Here is a 16,007-nt window from a genome sequence, read left to right as displayed (position 1 = left end):
TTCATACTCTGAGCAAAATTCTGGACTCGTCATTTCCGTTCAAGGGGTAATACTCAAAATACGGTACAGGTTAAAAAAAGACGGGACAGTAGAAAAAGGTCGAAAAAACGGTACCGTCCCGTTGAAAACGGTACGTATGGTCAGTTTACCCTTAGTATCAGCCAATTATTTATATTTGTAAAACCAACATAGTGCTGTGATATCATAACACACCCCTAGTTTTTTTTATAGAGATGACCATCTCCTTAGAACCAGAGAAGGATAGGAAATCTGGTAATTTTTTAAGTTGAAGAAGAAGAATGAAAACATATATAAATAACTATAAATTATTTATGAATAAAAAGATAATAGCAATAATGAAAATGAAAGTAAAAAAATCTTATTATATTAGGTTGGAGAAAAATTAATCCTTTATTTATCGATAGCTAGCTTCAGTGAACAATATCGTGTAATATCGATCCTACAATTTTAAGTTTGGGCTCGTTGTAAAGGTGAGATTCCACACTAAGACAAATTTGTTGGTTGTTTTTTGTTTGTTTCATCCAGTTGTGAGTAACAGGGTATTAACAATGGTAGTCAACGAAGAGAAAATTTGGTACATTTTACACTTTTTCTTCAATAAAGACAAAAAATGCAAGCCAGACCGCTGAAATCGTGAATGGTGTTTATGATGTCGATATTGTAACAAAAAAAATTATAGGAGGTTGTGTCCAAGATACGACCGCATTGTTGACGTAAAACTACCCTGTTATTTTATATAAGTCGCTTATTTATATCTTCGGATATTATTCTATAATGCTGTGAAATTTTAGAAACAACTGCTTAGTAGAATAATCTCTGAAATGGTTTTTTCATTGTAGAATCAGTTGACGATAATTGATTGATGATTCATTCTTGCCCTCGCAAAACAATACACTAGCTGATCGTATGTCGCAATTTATTTCATGTCAATGCATTGAAAATTTACCTCGAACGCTATTCCGGTGGCCTTTTTCGCAATTGACATAGACTCGGCTACAGTCGATTATATACATGTTGCACCAGCACCATTATCTCATGACTACATCAATATATCTTTGGCACCGCATGGAAACAACAACAATGTCAACACTAGCAAGTATCAAATATCATGCTACATGTTATTTAGTATTGCCTAAAAGGAATCGCACCTCTAGGCATCGTTCGTACAACGCAAAACAAGCGCCAAACAAGCGTTCGCCATAGCATGCATACAGAACCATACATTGGTGGCTTCAAACTACTAGGAATATAAACACTTCTCATCATTTTGCGCTATTTTCAAAAGAAACGCTTCTGTTAATATTACTGGCCTCGAAAAAAGTTGCATTACTTTCTCATGCTTGAGAGAAGCGCAGCTGTCACCCTTAGTGGGGGAAGTTTTGCTACTGGCCTAATCACATAAAATCACATAAAATCATACAATCACCTAATCACATAAAAAAATCCAGGACGACATTTACTTTCTTGGTGACTAAACAAGCGAAATAAACTCTTTTTGTTAATTCCTTCTGGCTTCACTGCCGTATCGTAAGCATCCTGTGTTTTTATTGTGCTGTTTGTTCATCGATATTACCGTTACAAAGCCGCCCGAAAATCAAAATTATATCTCCACATCGCTCATCACTGCTGCCCGCATCGCCAACACGAGTCTGAATCAACAATCAGCTAGGTAGGATAAGTGAATTTGACAAATTCCGAGCTGGCTAGAGAGTGGTTGATCTAGAAAAACCCGCTGCCATTGCCCGTCGCCAAAACCGCCTCGTCCCACCTCGCCGCTCTCCTCCAGCACATTGTTTGGTACGACTCTGAGTTTACCTGATAGCCGTCTGCATTTCCATTGCCGCCGATTACCGCCAATGTCATAGCCATTTCTTGTATTCACCTGTACGAAACAAATCCGAGACAATAAACTTATGCTGACCCTGCTGTTCTTCTCATTACGAAGTCCAAAAATCGTCACCCCATATAGCATCAGTCATTCATATCGTTGCGCTGTGACATCATCATCCTCATCACCGAACATTCATCAGCAATAGGACACCCAGCAGAAGGTAAACATAAACAACCGGTGTGCGCGTAATTAAGGAACGCTGTGAAACGGAACGCTATTGCTCTATTGTTAGTGTTGCCAGTTCTGCGGCTTTCACCGTTGTCATTTTAATTCGCTGCGTTGAAACCTGAGAGAGAGGAGCCAGCTCGCGTTTGTTGTGATGGCCCTTATGTCAGCGCGAACCAGTCACGGTGAACCAAGGGGAAGTATTGAAATATGTAGAAAATTTTAACATAACATTTTATTGCAAGAAATTTTATGTGAAAATGATTTTGACGTCGGACTACATCTTTCATTTCTATACTGGGGTGTAAGTTCAAAGCTTTAAGAACGAGAGCGTTACATTAGAGAAACAGGATTTCGAGCATTGTTAGTTGATAGAAATGGTATGTTAACCGCTTCATTCGAAAGATAGAATGTCTAATGTTTGTTAGTTATTGATCCAAAAACTAGTTTCAATAGCTCAAAAATTGCTTTGAAAGCAAGCTATTGAAATCACAAAAATCTGTATAAGCAGGTGCCAGCTTGGAAATCCACTCAATTATGATTGTATAGCGAATGGATCATGTTATCGCTGATCAAGATTGATATGGTGAAGCTAATTATATCACACCTTTTAGTTTTGTGGACGAGACTGATTGGTTCACCTTCACTATCTGTTCGGGCGGTTCGAGATAAAAAAATATAAATATTGGTTTATTTTCATTTGTTCGAATTTAGGTCAAGTTATTTCACTTCAGAAAAACAAGCTCAAAATACGTAATTCATTGTTTCATATTTATATACAGTGCAGATGTAATGTAGACAAACTAAATGCGCAAACCATTATCAAAGCAGTGAAGCAATAAAACATCCGAGTAAACCTTCACCTTCAACATTAGCATGTTGATTGTTTGGTGCCAAGAGCAAAACTTCATCTCAAATGCTGTGAAAAACATCGTTTCCAAATTAATAATCCACAAATTTGTGTCTGCACCACCTTTCGCTGAACAGCTACAGTAATCCGAACCGAACCGGTAATGTTTTGACAGCGTAGTGATAGCAACCGCCGCAAAACGAAACATTCGAAACACCTTTTGTTTTCAATCGAAGAAAACGGCTCTCGCCGCTGGAAAATGCCTTCTTCACGCCCAGCTTGACTTTTAATCCGGGAACCATGAATGAATTCGCGAAAACTAAATGAACGATCGGAAAAAGTCACAAATGAGCCGAAAACACCCATAAATTCACGCAAGATCTCATCCGGCAAAGGAATCATAAAAATTTGTTTGCTTATTATTTCGGATATTGTTTTAGAAATCATCGAAATAATTCTTCAGGACAACTATATCGAAATAGTCAGAAGTAAAAGAAACTTGTTTGAGTGGGCCGATGCTGCTGGAAGCCATGATGTGGGCTGACCTAGTACATCTTTCATTGTATCCCACATGATCAGTGTTCAAATTTTCGTTTTCCCCCCATATATTCCTGTTAGACGTAGTCCTACGTCAAAAACCAAATCGAGGATAAAAACGCACAAATGTACTCACAAACAAAGATTCACGTCAAGTTTGAACACTTTTCTCATAGATGAATGACAACAACTTGCTTGATTGAAATTGTCCGATTTGAATTTTCTTGATGAGAAAGCGCAAAAAGAATAAGAAGAAAACAAACTATCTGTCATTCAGCTGGCTCCTCTCTCTCAGGTTGAAACTACTGTATTTCGCTATGCACGGCGTGTGTGAAAAATGCACAGTTGAGCTTCCTGCTGATTACTGGGCCTGTGGTGGTTTTTGTTCCGGCCGGTTTTGCTTCAAATGCACTGGTATGTCCTCTGAAATACAGCACGCTGTGAATTTCAACGCTTGCCTGCATTGGATGTGTAACGCATGCACCGGACTTATGGCGAAAGCGCGATTCACCAAGGCCGTTCACTCCGTCAATGCTGCTTATGAGGGAATCATCGAAACTATAAAGACCGAAATTCGTGACAACATTTTGTCCGAAATTCGATCCGAGATATGCAATAATCTCAAGCAAATTCCTGAAATTGTAGCCAACACACCGATTAGAAACCTACCCACTCGGATTCCGCTGATACGCAGTTCCGCTAAACGCCCACGTGTAAACGATGGGAATGACGGAATTAGCGCCCCACCACGTAAACTCACTTGCGGTACAGGCGGGCAGAATTCAGATACATGTGGTATTACTATTGATACTGCAAGTTCAGATGCCAAACTTTTCTGGATATATTTGTCGGGAATAGATCCCAGAGCTCCGGACGAAAAAGTGATCGAGATGGTCAAGACCAGATTAGCGACAGATGATGTAAAGCTTGTTAAGCTTGTCCCTCGCGGTAGAGACGTTTCCAAGTTTCACGTATGTGTCATTTAAGCTCGGTGTGTGTCATGATCTGAAGCCAAAGGCCATGACATTGTCCACCTGGCCCATGGGTATTCGTTTTCGAGAATTCGAAAACTACAGCTCGAACAAACCGGGGTTCTGGGATCCCGCAGTCGATCAACCGTAACCGGATACGCCGTCAGCGACCAACTAACGCCACAAACGTCTATTGTCTGTAACACCACCATTCGAAACCTGCTCTCGCCGATTTTAACTGTTCCAGCTCTTGTTAATCACTTAACCATATACTACCAGAATGTACGTGGAATGCGAACTAAAACAAATGAATTCTTCACGAAAATGGCATGTGGTGATTACGACATCGTCGTTCTTACCGAAACTTGGCTGCAACCCGATATCGCGAATACTGAGCTGGCGTCCGATTATACGATTTTCCGTTGCGTTCGTAGTGAAAGATCAAGTTCTTTACGACGCGGAGGTGGAGTTCTAATCGCAGTTAGGTCTTCCTTTCGTTGCAATTCTGTATCGCTCAGTAACTACACTCAATTGGAGCAAGTCGTCGCTTCCGTCAAACTCCCTGACCTTACTATTTACATCTGTGGCATCTACATTCGGCCCAACTCTCATCCCGATATATACACCATGCATTCTAACGCCGTATGTGACATCTGCGACCGCGCATTGGACACTGACTCCATTGTCGTAGTCGGCGACTATAATCTCCCATACTTATCATGGACGTTCGACGAGGACATAAACAGTTATTTGCCTAGTAACGCCTCCACGGAAGCCGAACTTGTGTTCACGGAAACAATAGCTGCATCTGGACTCCATCAAATCAACACGATTCGCAACTCGAACAATAGGATTCTCGACTTAGCATTTGTTAACGATAGTTGCAATGCCGAAATCATCGAGCCACCCTTTCCTCTTTTGAAACTTGACGCTCATCATAAACCTTTTGTTCTCCGTATTCAACTCGACGTGTATTCTCAGCAAGTTCCTGATGATTCTTGTGACGATCCCGATTTTGACTTCAAGCGATGTGACTTCACTGCACTGAACAACCTTCTTTCAGGTGTTGACTGGAACGAAATCATTGGCGCAGAGTCAACAAACTGCGCAACGGGCAGTATTCTATGAAAAAGTTTACGAGATCCTTCGCGATAACGAAGATGTCAAGCACCCAGTTTTAAGCACTCATGGTGGACGTCGGAGTTGCGACGTCTCCGTAATAGCGTTCGCAAAGCCCGAAAAGTTTACTTTCGAGAAAAATCCAGTGACGCGAAAGAAAAGCTTAAGCATCTTGAAGCGTGCTATAGTGAGTGTCGAATAGCAGCTTTTCGCTCTTATACAGATCGAATTGAATCGAATTTGAAACAGAATCCGAAAAGCTTCTGGTAGTATGTGAAAAGTCGTAAAAGCGGATCGCATATTCCGGAGAATGTATCGTATGGTGACTTAACAGCTGAAGAAGCGGCTAATCTGTTCGCAAATTTCTTCCGAAGCGTGCACAGTGATGACCCACCAGCATTCTCTGCAACAGAGTTTGACAACATTTCGCCGCTAAACGTAAGTTTGCTACCGTTAACCATCACGCCGAATGATGTTCTTTCAGCCCTGAAGAAACTTGACATCTCCAAAGGCGCTGGTACCGATCGTTTGCCTCCAACTTTCCTAAAAGAGTGTGCCGAATCTCTGATGACTCCGCTCAGCTTCATCTTCAACCGTTCGCTGATTGAACGATCGTTCCCAACTATGTGGAAGACGGCTTCGATTACTCCCGTGCATAAATCGGGTGGTACTCACATAGTCGACAACTATCGTGGAATTTCCATCCTTTGCTGCATAGCAAAAGTTTTCGAAGATATTATTCACGCAGTCCTCTACAATGCAGCACGCCCGCTTATATCTGACGCTCAACATGGATTCGTGATGAAAAGATCAACTGCCTCGAACCTTATGTGCTACACAACATCACTCGTGGAGCAAATGGACAAGCGTTGCCAGGTGGACTCTATATATTTCGACTTTTCGAAGGCGTTCGACAAGGTGCCTCATGGTCTTGCCATTCGAAAGCTTAATCATCTGGGACTTCCAAGCTGGATAACAGAATGGCTCAGTTCGTACCTGGCTGGAAGAGAAGCATTTGTGAAAATTGGAAACGCTAGCTCACGTATGTATAGCATCCCCTCAGGAGTTCCTCAAGGTAGTATTCTCGGCCCTCTCATTTTCATTTTATTTGTAAATGACCTCACCGGATGTCTGAAATCTGGAAAGCTATTGTACGCTGACGATCTTAAAATGTACAGGACAATTCACTCAGTTCTCGACTGCTGTGCTTTGCAAGCTAATATCGATGAGCTCACTAGATGGTGCTCAGCTAACGGAATGCAGTTGAACATAACGAAATGCAAATCAACTACTTTCACTCGCTGCCAAACTTCCATCAGTTTCAACTATAAAATCGCCTCTAATAATGTTGAACGCGTCAATTGCATCCGTGATCTCGGTGTCATCCTAGACAGCAAACTGAAGTTCGACGAGCATATCAGCACTACCGCCGCGAAAGGGTTCGCAGTACTAGGATTCATTCGCCGAAACTCACAAACATTTCAGGATCCATACACGCTGAAGACATTGTATTGTTCCCTAGTAAGGAGTATCGTTGAATATGCAAGCTATGTGTGGTCTCCCTATCACGCAACGCAAATGTTACGCATTGAGAAAGTGCAGAAAAGCTTTATACGCTACGCGCTACGGGGTCTTCCCTGGAACGATCCGTCTAACCTCCCCGATTATGCAAGCCGCTGTAGACTGATCGATATTGAAACCCTACAGTAAAGGCGAACGAAAACCCAACGCCTGTTTGTGTTTGACATGTTGACCGGCAACATGGATTGTTCAGAGCTGATACAGAATGCACGAATCTACGTTCCATCTAGACGTCTCCGAGGCAGACAACTCCTAGCGATCCCTCCACGCAGGACCACCTACGGTCAAAACAGTCCTCTACTTAAATGTTTCCGTGAGTTCAATGTAGCGAATAATTGTTTTGATTTTAATATATCCAAAAATGTATTCAAAAATAGAATTAAGGAACTAGCCTAAGTAAACAGTCTGTAGGAATCTTTATATCCAAGACGATGAAATAAATAAATAAATAACAACCTCGAAAACAGTAGCAATGCTTCATTATGATCAATTTTAGCGCAAATGCAATCCTAGTTGAAGCCAGTTTTGCGACTGGCACGCGAACCCAAAATAGTTTATAACATTCCAGTAAGACATTCAAGATGGTATTGGTATTCCCCAAATAATTTTTTGGCGCACAATCTTAACGCCTGCTTCGCCATAACGTCAGTTTAATGCATTGATGCATTCTCAAAAGCACCAACGAAGCCCTTATGATGACGGGAAACAAACAATGTTAACTGCTTTGAAAAAGACTGAATTATGCCACACAGCTTGTTCTCTGATGTAAACCCATCGTTGCGAATTCGCTGATGAGTTTGTCAAGAGCGACCGCCTTCACCACCTGCTGGGGGAGCTTGATTTTGGTTGCTGCCAGGGTAACGGCGTTTACATTTTCGACCGACGCGCCGATGTCGCTTACTTCGCTGTTGTGGCTTTTCACTGCACCAACATCGCGTGCATCATTAGATGACGCTTGCCTCGAAATTTTATTCCCCCTGGCAATGCGTTCGTTTTTTGCAGGGCTCGAGCCTGCCTCTTCTTCTTGCTCATCACACACTACGCAAAGTGTCCAATTTATGACGCGGGAAGAAAAACACAAGATACGAATAACGCGAAAAACGATCAGAACAACCAAACGATGATATCCAAGTTGGATTACCACTGGTGGGGTCCAATCTTAGATCGAAGCGCAGCGAAAGCAAAGTGAACTGGATTGCTCAACAGTCCGATGCCGAATGAAAGTTTGCCTCAACGAGATCCACTGTTTATACTCTAGGCAAGTATTCCCCTTCATTCTTCTATTTTTCCTTTGTTCACTTTAAACCCTACGATTTTCCCTCCGTTGGTCGTCGATAAGTTGCTCGTTATTGACAGCTCTGTTCGGGAAAGCACACAAATGGACAGAACAAATGTATGGGAAAATGGAAACGCTTAAAGTTTTCATGAATTTTAACCATTTACAAACCATATGTAAATCGCCAAAATCCGTTCGCGGCAAAAATAGTTATTAACGTTAACTCTATTTCATAAAAACGTGACCTGTTTTCTGATTTGGCACCCTTAATGAAAGACGTAGTTCTACGTCAAAAATAAGTGCAATTCATTTTTTTTGTTTCATTTTTTTTGAAATTTTTGAATTTTAAATTTTTTTTCGTTTAAGTGCAATACACTAAATTCAGATCTCTACATAACCGTTTGAAGCTAGTTATTGACCACAAACATCCAGTATTGGCCAATAGAAGAGGTGTTGATTTTCGTCATGACAACGCATGTCTATAATGACTCGCCAGAGATTCCGGGAACTTGATGGAATGTTTTAATGCATCCACCGTATAGTCCGGACCTGGCACCAAGCGATTATCACCTTTTACTCGCATTTCAAAACTTCCTGAGTTATAAGAAATTGTGATCAAGAGAAGACAGTAAAAATCGATAGCTGGAGTTTTTCGCCAATAAGGACTAAGACTACTACGAGAGAGGCATTATGAAACTACCTTTAGAATGACAACACATTTTACAAAACGGTGCATATTCGACACAAAACGGACAATCCGAAGTTTATTAAAAAAATGTTTGAATTTCACCAAAAAAATGGATTACTTTTTCCCCACCCTATAATATATTATGAGAAATAATGAACTCTTAACAAAAAAAATATTTGTTTCTATTCTAGTTTCATCAAACGATAAGGACGTACCTGAGTGATAGAATTTGGCAATTCCATTTTTATGTATCGAAATCATGGCCGAAAGATGTAGTTTGCTTGCATTTCCCTGGATGCACGCTCACTGTTAGTATAAATTCAAACCAAATATCCTTTTATCAAAGCCATATTTATATCTTTTTCAGCCTAGTAATAAGATGTACGAAAGCGTTGGAATATTTTGTCCGCCTGAACAACTAGACAAAATGTCGTTAATAGAACAAGAGGATGTTCTGTTTAACTGGACTGAACCAATTTACATGAATTTCACACATGTCGGAATCATGAATAAAATGGATAATATTTTCCGCACAAAAGTAAATGGACAACTTGTTGGACACATATATGGGGATATCTATGTTCACGATTGCCCTTCTGAGCTAGATTTAGAATTAGAACCATTACCAGAAAATGAAGCCGTTCTTCAACCGTTGAGAATCTGTAACGTTAAGGACATTCACGATTTATATCCTGCTAGTGACATTGAAAGCGTTGAACTTTTCGAAAAACTAATGAATCAACTCCCAGGTTTTGGTGTGTTCAACAAATCCAATAATGAACTTGCTGCATGGAGTCTACAATCTTACTATGGAGGCATGTTCTCAATGCAAACGAAGCCAGAATTCAGGCGTAAAGGGTAAGTGAAATATCCTAATGCAATCAAATGTTTCTCGCCCATATGTTTTGTTATTTTTAAGTAATTGTTTGTTATTTTGCTAAGAATACAACAATCTCAATCATGTAAATCGTACAACCACTGTAGTAATATTAACAGACGTGTTGTATTCTGAGTTAGGGTTACATTCACGCTATATGAATTGAAACGGTATGTAGGTATGTTGATGTTGTAATACGGAGCCCAAACTACGGTTGAGTACTCCAAGATAGACCAAACCAGAGAACAGTACCGAGCTTTGAGGCACTTTATGTCGGTAAAATGGTTTGAAAACGAATCGTTGAATCAAGAGCTCGTAAGTTGTCGTATGTACTCCGAAGCAATGGGCCTAATCACGAACGTCACTTCATGATGAAAACGGAATTATTGATGTGCAAGGTTATATGCACTTCATTTCGTTTTCACTGTGAAGTGACGTTCGTTATCAGGCCCAATGTCACCGTGGTCTAGAGCTCATAATCCAATCGTATCGATGATCGTTTTTGAAAGAAGGAGAAAGAACTAGAGAGAGAAAAAGGAGAGAAAGGAGAGAGAGAGAGAGAGAGAGAGAGAGAAGAGAGAGAGAGAGAGAGAGAGAAAGAGAGAGAGGGGAGAGAGAGAAAGAGAGAGGGTAATCACAATTGGCTTGCTGCAATCAAGACGGGTCTATGGTACTAGGTGAGGCCGTTTCGTCACTAAGTTGGTTAGGGGAACGGTATATGAAAACAGTACGGAAGAAAGCAGAAGGGGAATTATTTGCTTGAAGCGTGAAAGAGACAGACTGATCAGGAACGAGCTTCGGCACTAGCGTATTGTGTTTTGTTTACAAACAAAACACAGTAGACTTCCAAGATGGCTGAAGAGTGGTTTTAGCAAGTTGGCCCACCTTAGGATATACTTCTACGCGCCTTGGCTGCAATCTCTTATAATTGCTACTGGTGTTAAGCTACTATCATTAAGGCCCTTTTATATTGTCCGGCACGTTGCGTAAACGGCGCGTACCGCACGGGCAGGCAAATAAATGATGTATTTACATTATGAGGCATAGCGGCTTCTCAGTTCGGCAGTGCAGACGGCGCGGAGAAATTTGTTTTAGGAGCGGAAGAATAAAATCGTGTTGACGACTTCGAACTTCGTTTTCAATCAATCGCAATTAACAGAAAAGCTTCTGAATATTTTTCTCCCCATCATGAAAAACGGAAAATGTTTCACATCGCGAAAATCAAGTCATTTTCGAGCGATTATTTGCTTTCTACTCATATAATGCTGCGACCAAATACATTTCGTTTTGGATTTTTTCAATCAAGTGCGATCAACGTAAGACCACGTCTTTCGGCAATTTATTAGAGGTGCAATGAATCTTTAGGAATTCCCGCTCTACGCGCACTGGCAAACAATGTTTACTCAACAATTTCTCAAACGAGAAATGGGTGTTGTGAGAAAGGATTAGTGAACGCGAAAACGACAAACGGGAGAAAGATACGTTTGGAGGTTGAAGGAAATTGGCAGAAAACTTCTTCATTCTATCATTCAAATAATGTGATTCATACCACATCGTTTTGCCAGAAAGAGATTATTAATGTTCAAAGGAGGAATCGAGTCCTCCGAGGAAATTACCCAGCGCAAATTAGAGTCGACTATCGATTGCGGCATTCGTACACAAATAATTTTATAATGCAGTTTCACCAAAGTGATTTCTTCGGATATATTCACTACATCATGTCATGTATTTCATATTCTTCATTAAGAAATCCATATCCATGGCACCTATCGGTAACGAATTATTATCGAAACCACGATTTTCGCTAAATGCTCCTTTCAGTTCGGCCTGTAAAAAACTTTTCTGAACTCTAATCCATCAAATTTGGAGCCCTGGAAAGGGCCGTTGATTATATGCTAAGCTAATATAGCACGCTCTCCTCGGATACGATGGGCCAGCTGGATGTCCTTGGGCATGATGTGACGCTTTTTGCATGGATAGCACACAAATTGGTATCTTCGAATAAGCCTCCTGCAGCGTCATAGCCGCGGAACTTTGGAAGCGCAAGTCGGTTTTGAAGTCCTGAGCAATTCCACGATCCAAATGCTGCAAAGGTAGCTGCGGATCAGCAATTCGGTCGACTTCTGATAGCGATGAATTTCACGCAAAGTTCCCGGTCGATAGCGATGTGGCTTCTCCACCTATCCTGCTACTGGTGCGCTTATCCGAGCTGACTTCGTGTGCCTTACCACCGAATGACTAACGAGCTGTCTGCGAAAGACTAACGAGCTCGTGTCCTCACGGTGCGAGAGTAGAGTAAGAAATGAACATTATTATTTATTATTTTTGCTGAGTAAATTATTTTTGCTGAGTAAATTCCAAGAAAAAATCCATTCCTTCTTTATGCGTGATTCATTCTGCTTCGGATCAACGGAACAGTGATAATCATTTCATACAAAAGATAAAATGTCCAAGAGTTATATGATTGCTATTTATTGAGTCGGAAAATTGTTTCAATAGCTTAATGATAGCTTCGAAAACAGGTTATAAAATGACGCTTCCTTTGCTTTCGTTCATTTCTTACTCTACTCTCGCACCGTGACGACTCGTTTGTTTGGGACCAAGCAGATAGCAGGTTAGTCTTTCAGTGGTAAGGCACACGAAAGCAGCTCGGATAAGCGCACCAGTAGCAGGATAGGTGGAGAAGCCACATCGCTATCGACCGGGAACTTTGCGTGAAATTCATCGCTATCGGAAGTCGACCGAATTGCTGATCCGCAAGCTACCTTTGCAGCTTTTGGATCGTGGAATTGCTCAGGACTTCAAAACCGACTTGCGCTTCCAAAGTTCCGCGGTTATGACGCTGCAGGAGGCTTATTCGAAGATACAAATTTGTGTGCTATCCACGTAAAACGCGTCACATCATGCCCAAGGACATTCAGCTGGCCCGTCGAATCCAAGGAGAGGGTGCTATATTAGCTTAGCATATAATCAACGGCCCTTTTCAGGGCTCCAAATTTGATGGATTAGAGTTCAGAAAAGTTTTTTGCAGGCCAAACTGAAACGAGAATTTTCGTTTGGATGACATACAGCATCGAGAAAATTCCGGAAAGATCTAATCGTTGCTGAAAAATAATCTGTCAGTTCCCTGGGAATTGAAGAATACATCCATGCGAAAGAGTTTATTTTAACGTTTTTGAATTATATGGCGAACACAGCGACCAAATACATTTGATTTCGTAATTTTTCAATCAAGTGTAATTAGCTGGAAAGCTTCTGAAGATTATTCTTTCCCATCAGTAGGATATTTTCGTATCCAATAATGGATGCATAACATGAAAAACGGAAAATGTTTCGTATCGCCAAAATTATATAATTTTCAATCGATTATTGCTCAGTCGCCGAAATTTTCATACTCAGAAAGGATGCATAAAACCTTGAGTCTTCAAAGTAACACTCTCGTTTTTGAAGTCACCCAAATATTTATTTATTCATTCATTCAGGATGGATTTAGATTCAACTTCAAACAAATGATATCTAAATCAACGATAGTCCTACGTCACCCTTGCGGTTATACCATAGATATAACCCACTTCCTGTTTTTTTCGTTCAAGTTGAATAGGAATTTGATGAGATAGGCATTTAAATATAAATAAAGAGTATATAGAATAATCATAAAATAAAAATCAGCGGTTTGAACCGTTGCGGTTATTCGCCAGAGCACAATATTGTTTATCAAATAGTCGAGCAATTATTAATAACATGCACTTAATTTTTGAGCTGGTGTAATATGTGTTTTCGTCTATGAGGAAAACAGCTTTTTGACGTAGGACTACGTCTTTCATTTCTATACCGGGGTGTAAAATCAAAGTTTCGAAAACGAAAGCGTTACGCCGGAGACCGAGATTTTGAGCGTTAATAGCTCCTAAACAACTGAACGAAATGGTATGATAAACACTTCATTCGAAAGATAAAATGTCTACGCGTTCTATACTTGTTACTTTTTGATCCAAAAACTTGTTTCAATAGTCTTAAAATTGCTTTCAAAATAGGCTATTGAAATCACCAATCGGTATATAAGCGAGCGCCGCTCGGAAATCCACTCAGTTCTAATTGAACAGCGATTGGAGCATGTTGTCGCTGTTGTGGTGAAGCTCTTCGTTTATCATGAGAGCGCGGATGAACGGTGTCACCAAGAGCCTGTTTGTGCACCCTAGGTCAGAAGGGAATCCATCAGGAGGAGAGTGATGCCACAAACGGTTCCCCGGGAAGCTACACACACATACACGCGCGGAATTCTTTCCGTTTGGATACCATTCAGCATTGAGAAAGTTCCGGAAAGATCTAATTATTTCTGGAAAATAATCTGCCAGTTCCTCTGGGAATTCAAAAATACATTCATGTGAAAGAGTTTATTTGAATGTTTTCTATCCATGTAACACTGTGACCAAATATGTTTCAATCAAGTGCTATTAACAGGTGGTTATCAAATTAGTATTAACCACTGGTGGGCTTCCAGTATCGAGGAGAATGTGGAAATATCTAATCGTTACTGAAAATAATCTGCCAGTTCCTCGGGGAATTTAAAATTACATTCATGTGAAAGAGTTTATTTGAATGTTTTCTATCCATGTAACACTGTGGCCAAATACATTTGGTTTTGTGAATTTTCAATCAATCGCAATTAACAGGATAGCTTCTGAAGATTATTCTTCCCCATCAGTAGGATATTTCCGTATCCAATATTGTATGCGCCCGCAATCGATTATTGCTCAGTCGCCAAATTGCCATCGTAAACCACACCTTCTCTCGATTCAATCACACACAAAAAGCATACTTAAGCGATATTCTGGTGGTGAGACACATTCATTTTTCGTGAGGACATCGACAAGACAACATCGTTGCCTAACGTGCTGGAGGAGGTGGACGGCGAAGGATCGACACATACACGCGCAGAATTCTTGCCGTTTGGATGCCATTCAGCATCGAGAAAGTTCCGGAAAGATCTAATCATTTCTGGAAAATAATCTGACAGTTCCTCAGGGAATTTAAAAATACATTCATGTGAAAGAGTTTATTTGAATGTTTTCTATCCATGTAACACTGTGACCAAATATTTTTCAATCAAGTACTATTAACAGGTGGTTATCGAGTTAGTATTAACCACTGGTGGGCTTCCAGTATCGAGGAAAATGTGGAAAAATCTAATCGTTGCTGGAAAATAATCTGCCAGTTCCCCTTGGAATTGAAAATTACATTCAAGCGAAAGAGTTTATTTTAATGTTTTTTATCCATAAAATATCCATATAATACATTTGGGTTTGTGATTTGTCAATAAAGTACAGTTAGTAGGTTAGCTTCTGAAGATTATTCTTCAGAACAAGGTTTTTCGTATCCTATATTGGATGCATAAAACCTTGTGCCTCCAACGTAACGCTCTCGTTTTCGAAGTCCCCCAAATATTCATTCATTCAGAATGGATTTAGATTCAACTTCAAACAAATGATCTCTAAATCAACGATAGTCCTACGTCACCCTTGCGGTTATACCATACATATAACCCACTTCCTGTTTTTTGGTTGATGAAGTCAACCTGTATGAGAATATCAGCTATATTTTCGGTAGTTCAAAAGAAAAAAAACTAATAAAACAGTATTCTATGACAGATGGTATTTCTAGCGTCATTGTTATGAACGGTTTATTCAAATGTGACCACAGAAATGAGACATGATTGTGTGAACGATTGCTACAAATTATTGAATGAAACGCAGCAACGTTCTCTATCTTTTTGCAAAATATTTGTATTAGCTCTTGATATTAATGTTATTTGAGAAGGTGTAAACAGACAGAAGAAAGTATTAAACTCATTTTTTTAAATATTTTTTTTCAGTGATGAAAGGGATAGTTGTTTGGCCGGATACCGGACATTCGGCTCTCTATTTGCGAATATGAAACTGGGAGAAACTGCATGTGTGCATGAACCAAATAAAGGATCACATTTTAGGGAGTAATAAAAAAAAATACATAAAATATAAAAAACTATTTTTTCAAT

At 40.1% G+C, this 16,007-nt stretch overlaps 1 protein-coding gene across 2 annotated transcripts in view; it reads left to right on the top strand.

Moving 5' to 3' along the window:
• The window catches only part of LOC129764681 (uncharacterized), a 96,539-nt gene that overhangs the window by 35,387 nt on the left and 45,145 nt on the right, over nt 1–16,007 (top strand). The window contains exons 3-5 of one of the 2 annotated variants that reach the window (XM_055764029.1): nt 9,291–9,407; nt 9,467–9,957; nt 15,846–15,962. In XM_055764029.1, coding sequence (XP_055620004.1) covers nt 9,291–9,407; nt 9,467–9,957; nt 15,846–15,962 — 725 coding nt within the window. The remainder of the gene's footprint in view (nt 1–9,290; nt 9,408–9,466; nt 9,958–15,845; nt 15,963–16,007) is intronic. The other variant, XM_055764028.1, reaches the window with a different exon arrangement.

This window comes from Toxorhynchites rutilus, chromosome 2, assembly GCF_029784135.1.
Source record: "Toxorhynchites rutilus septentrionalis strain SRP chromosome 2, ASM2978413v1, whole genome shotgun sequence".
Classification (NCBI taxonomy): Eukaryota; Metazoa; Arthropoda; class Insecta; order Diptera; family Culicidae; genus Toxorhynchites; species Toxorhynchites rutilus.
The sequence above is the reverse complement of the archived record's forward strand: the minus strand, read 5'-3'. Positions and strand labels throughout refer to the sequence as shown.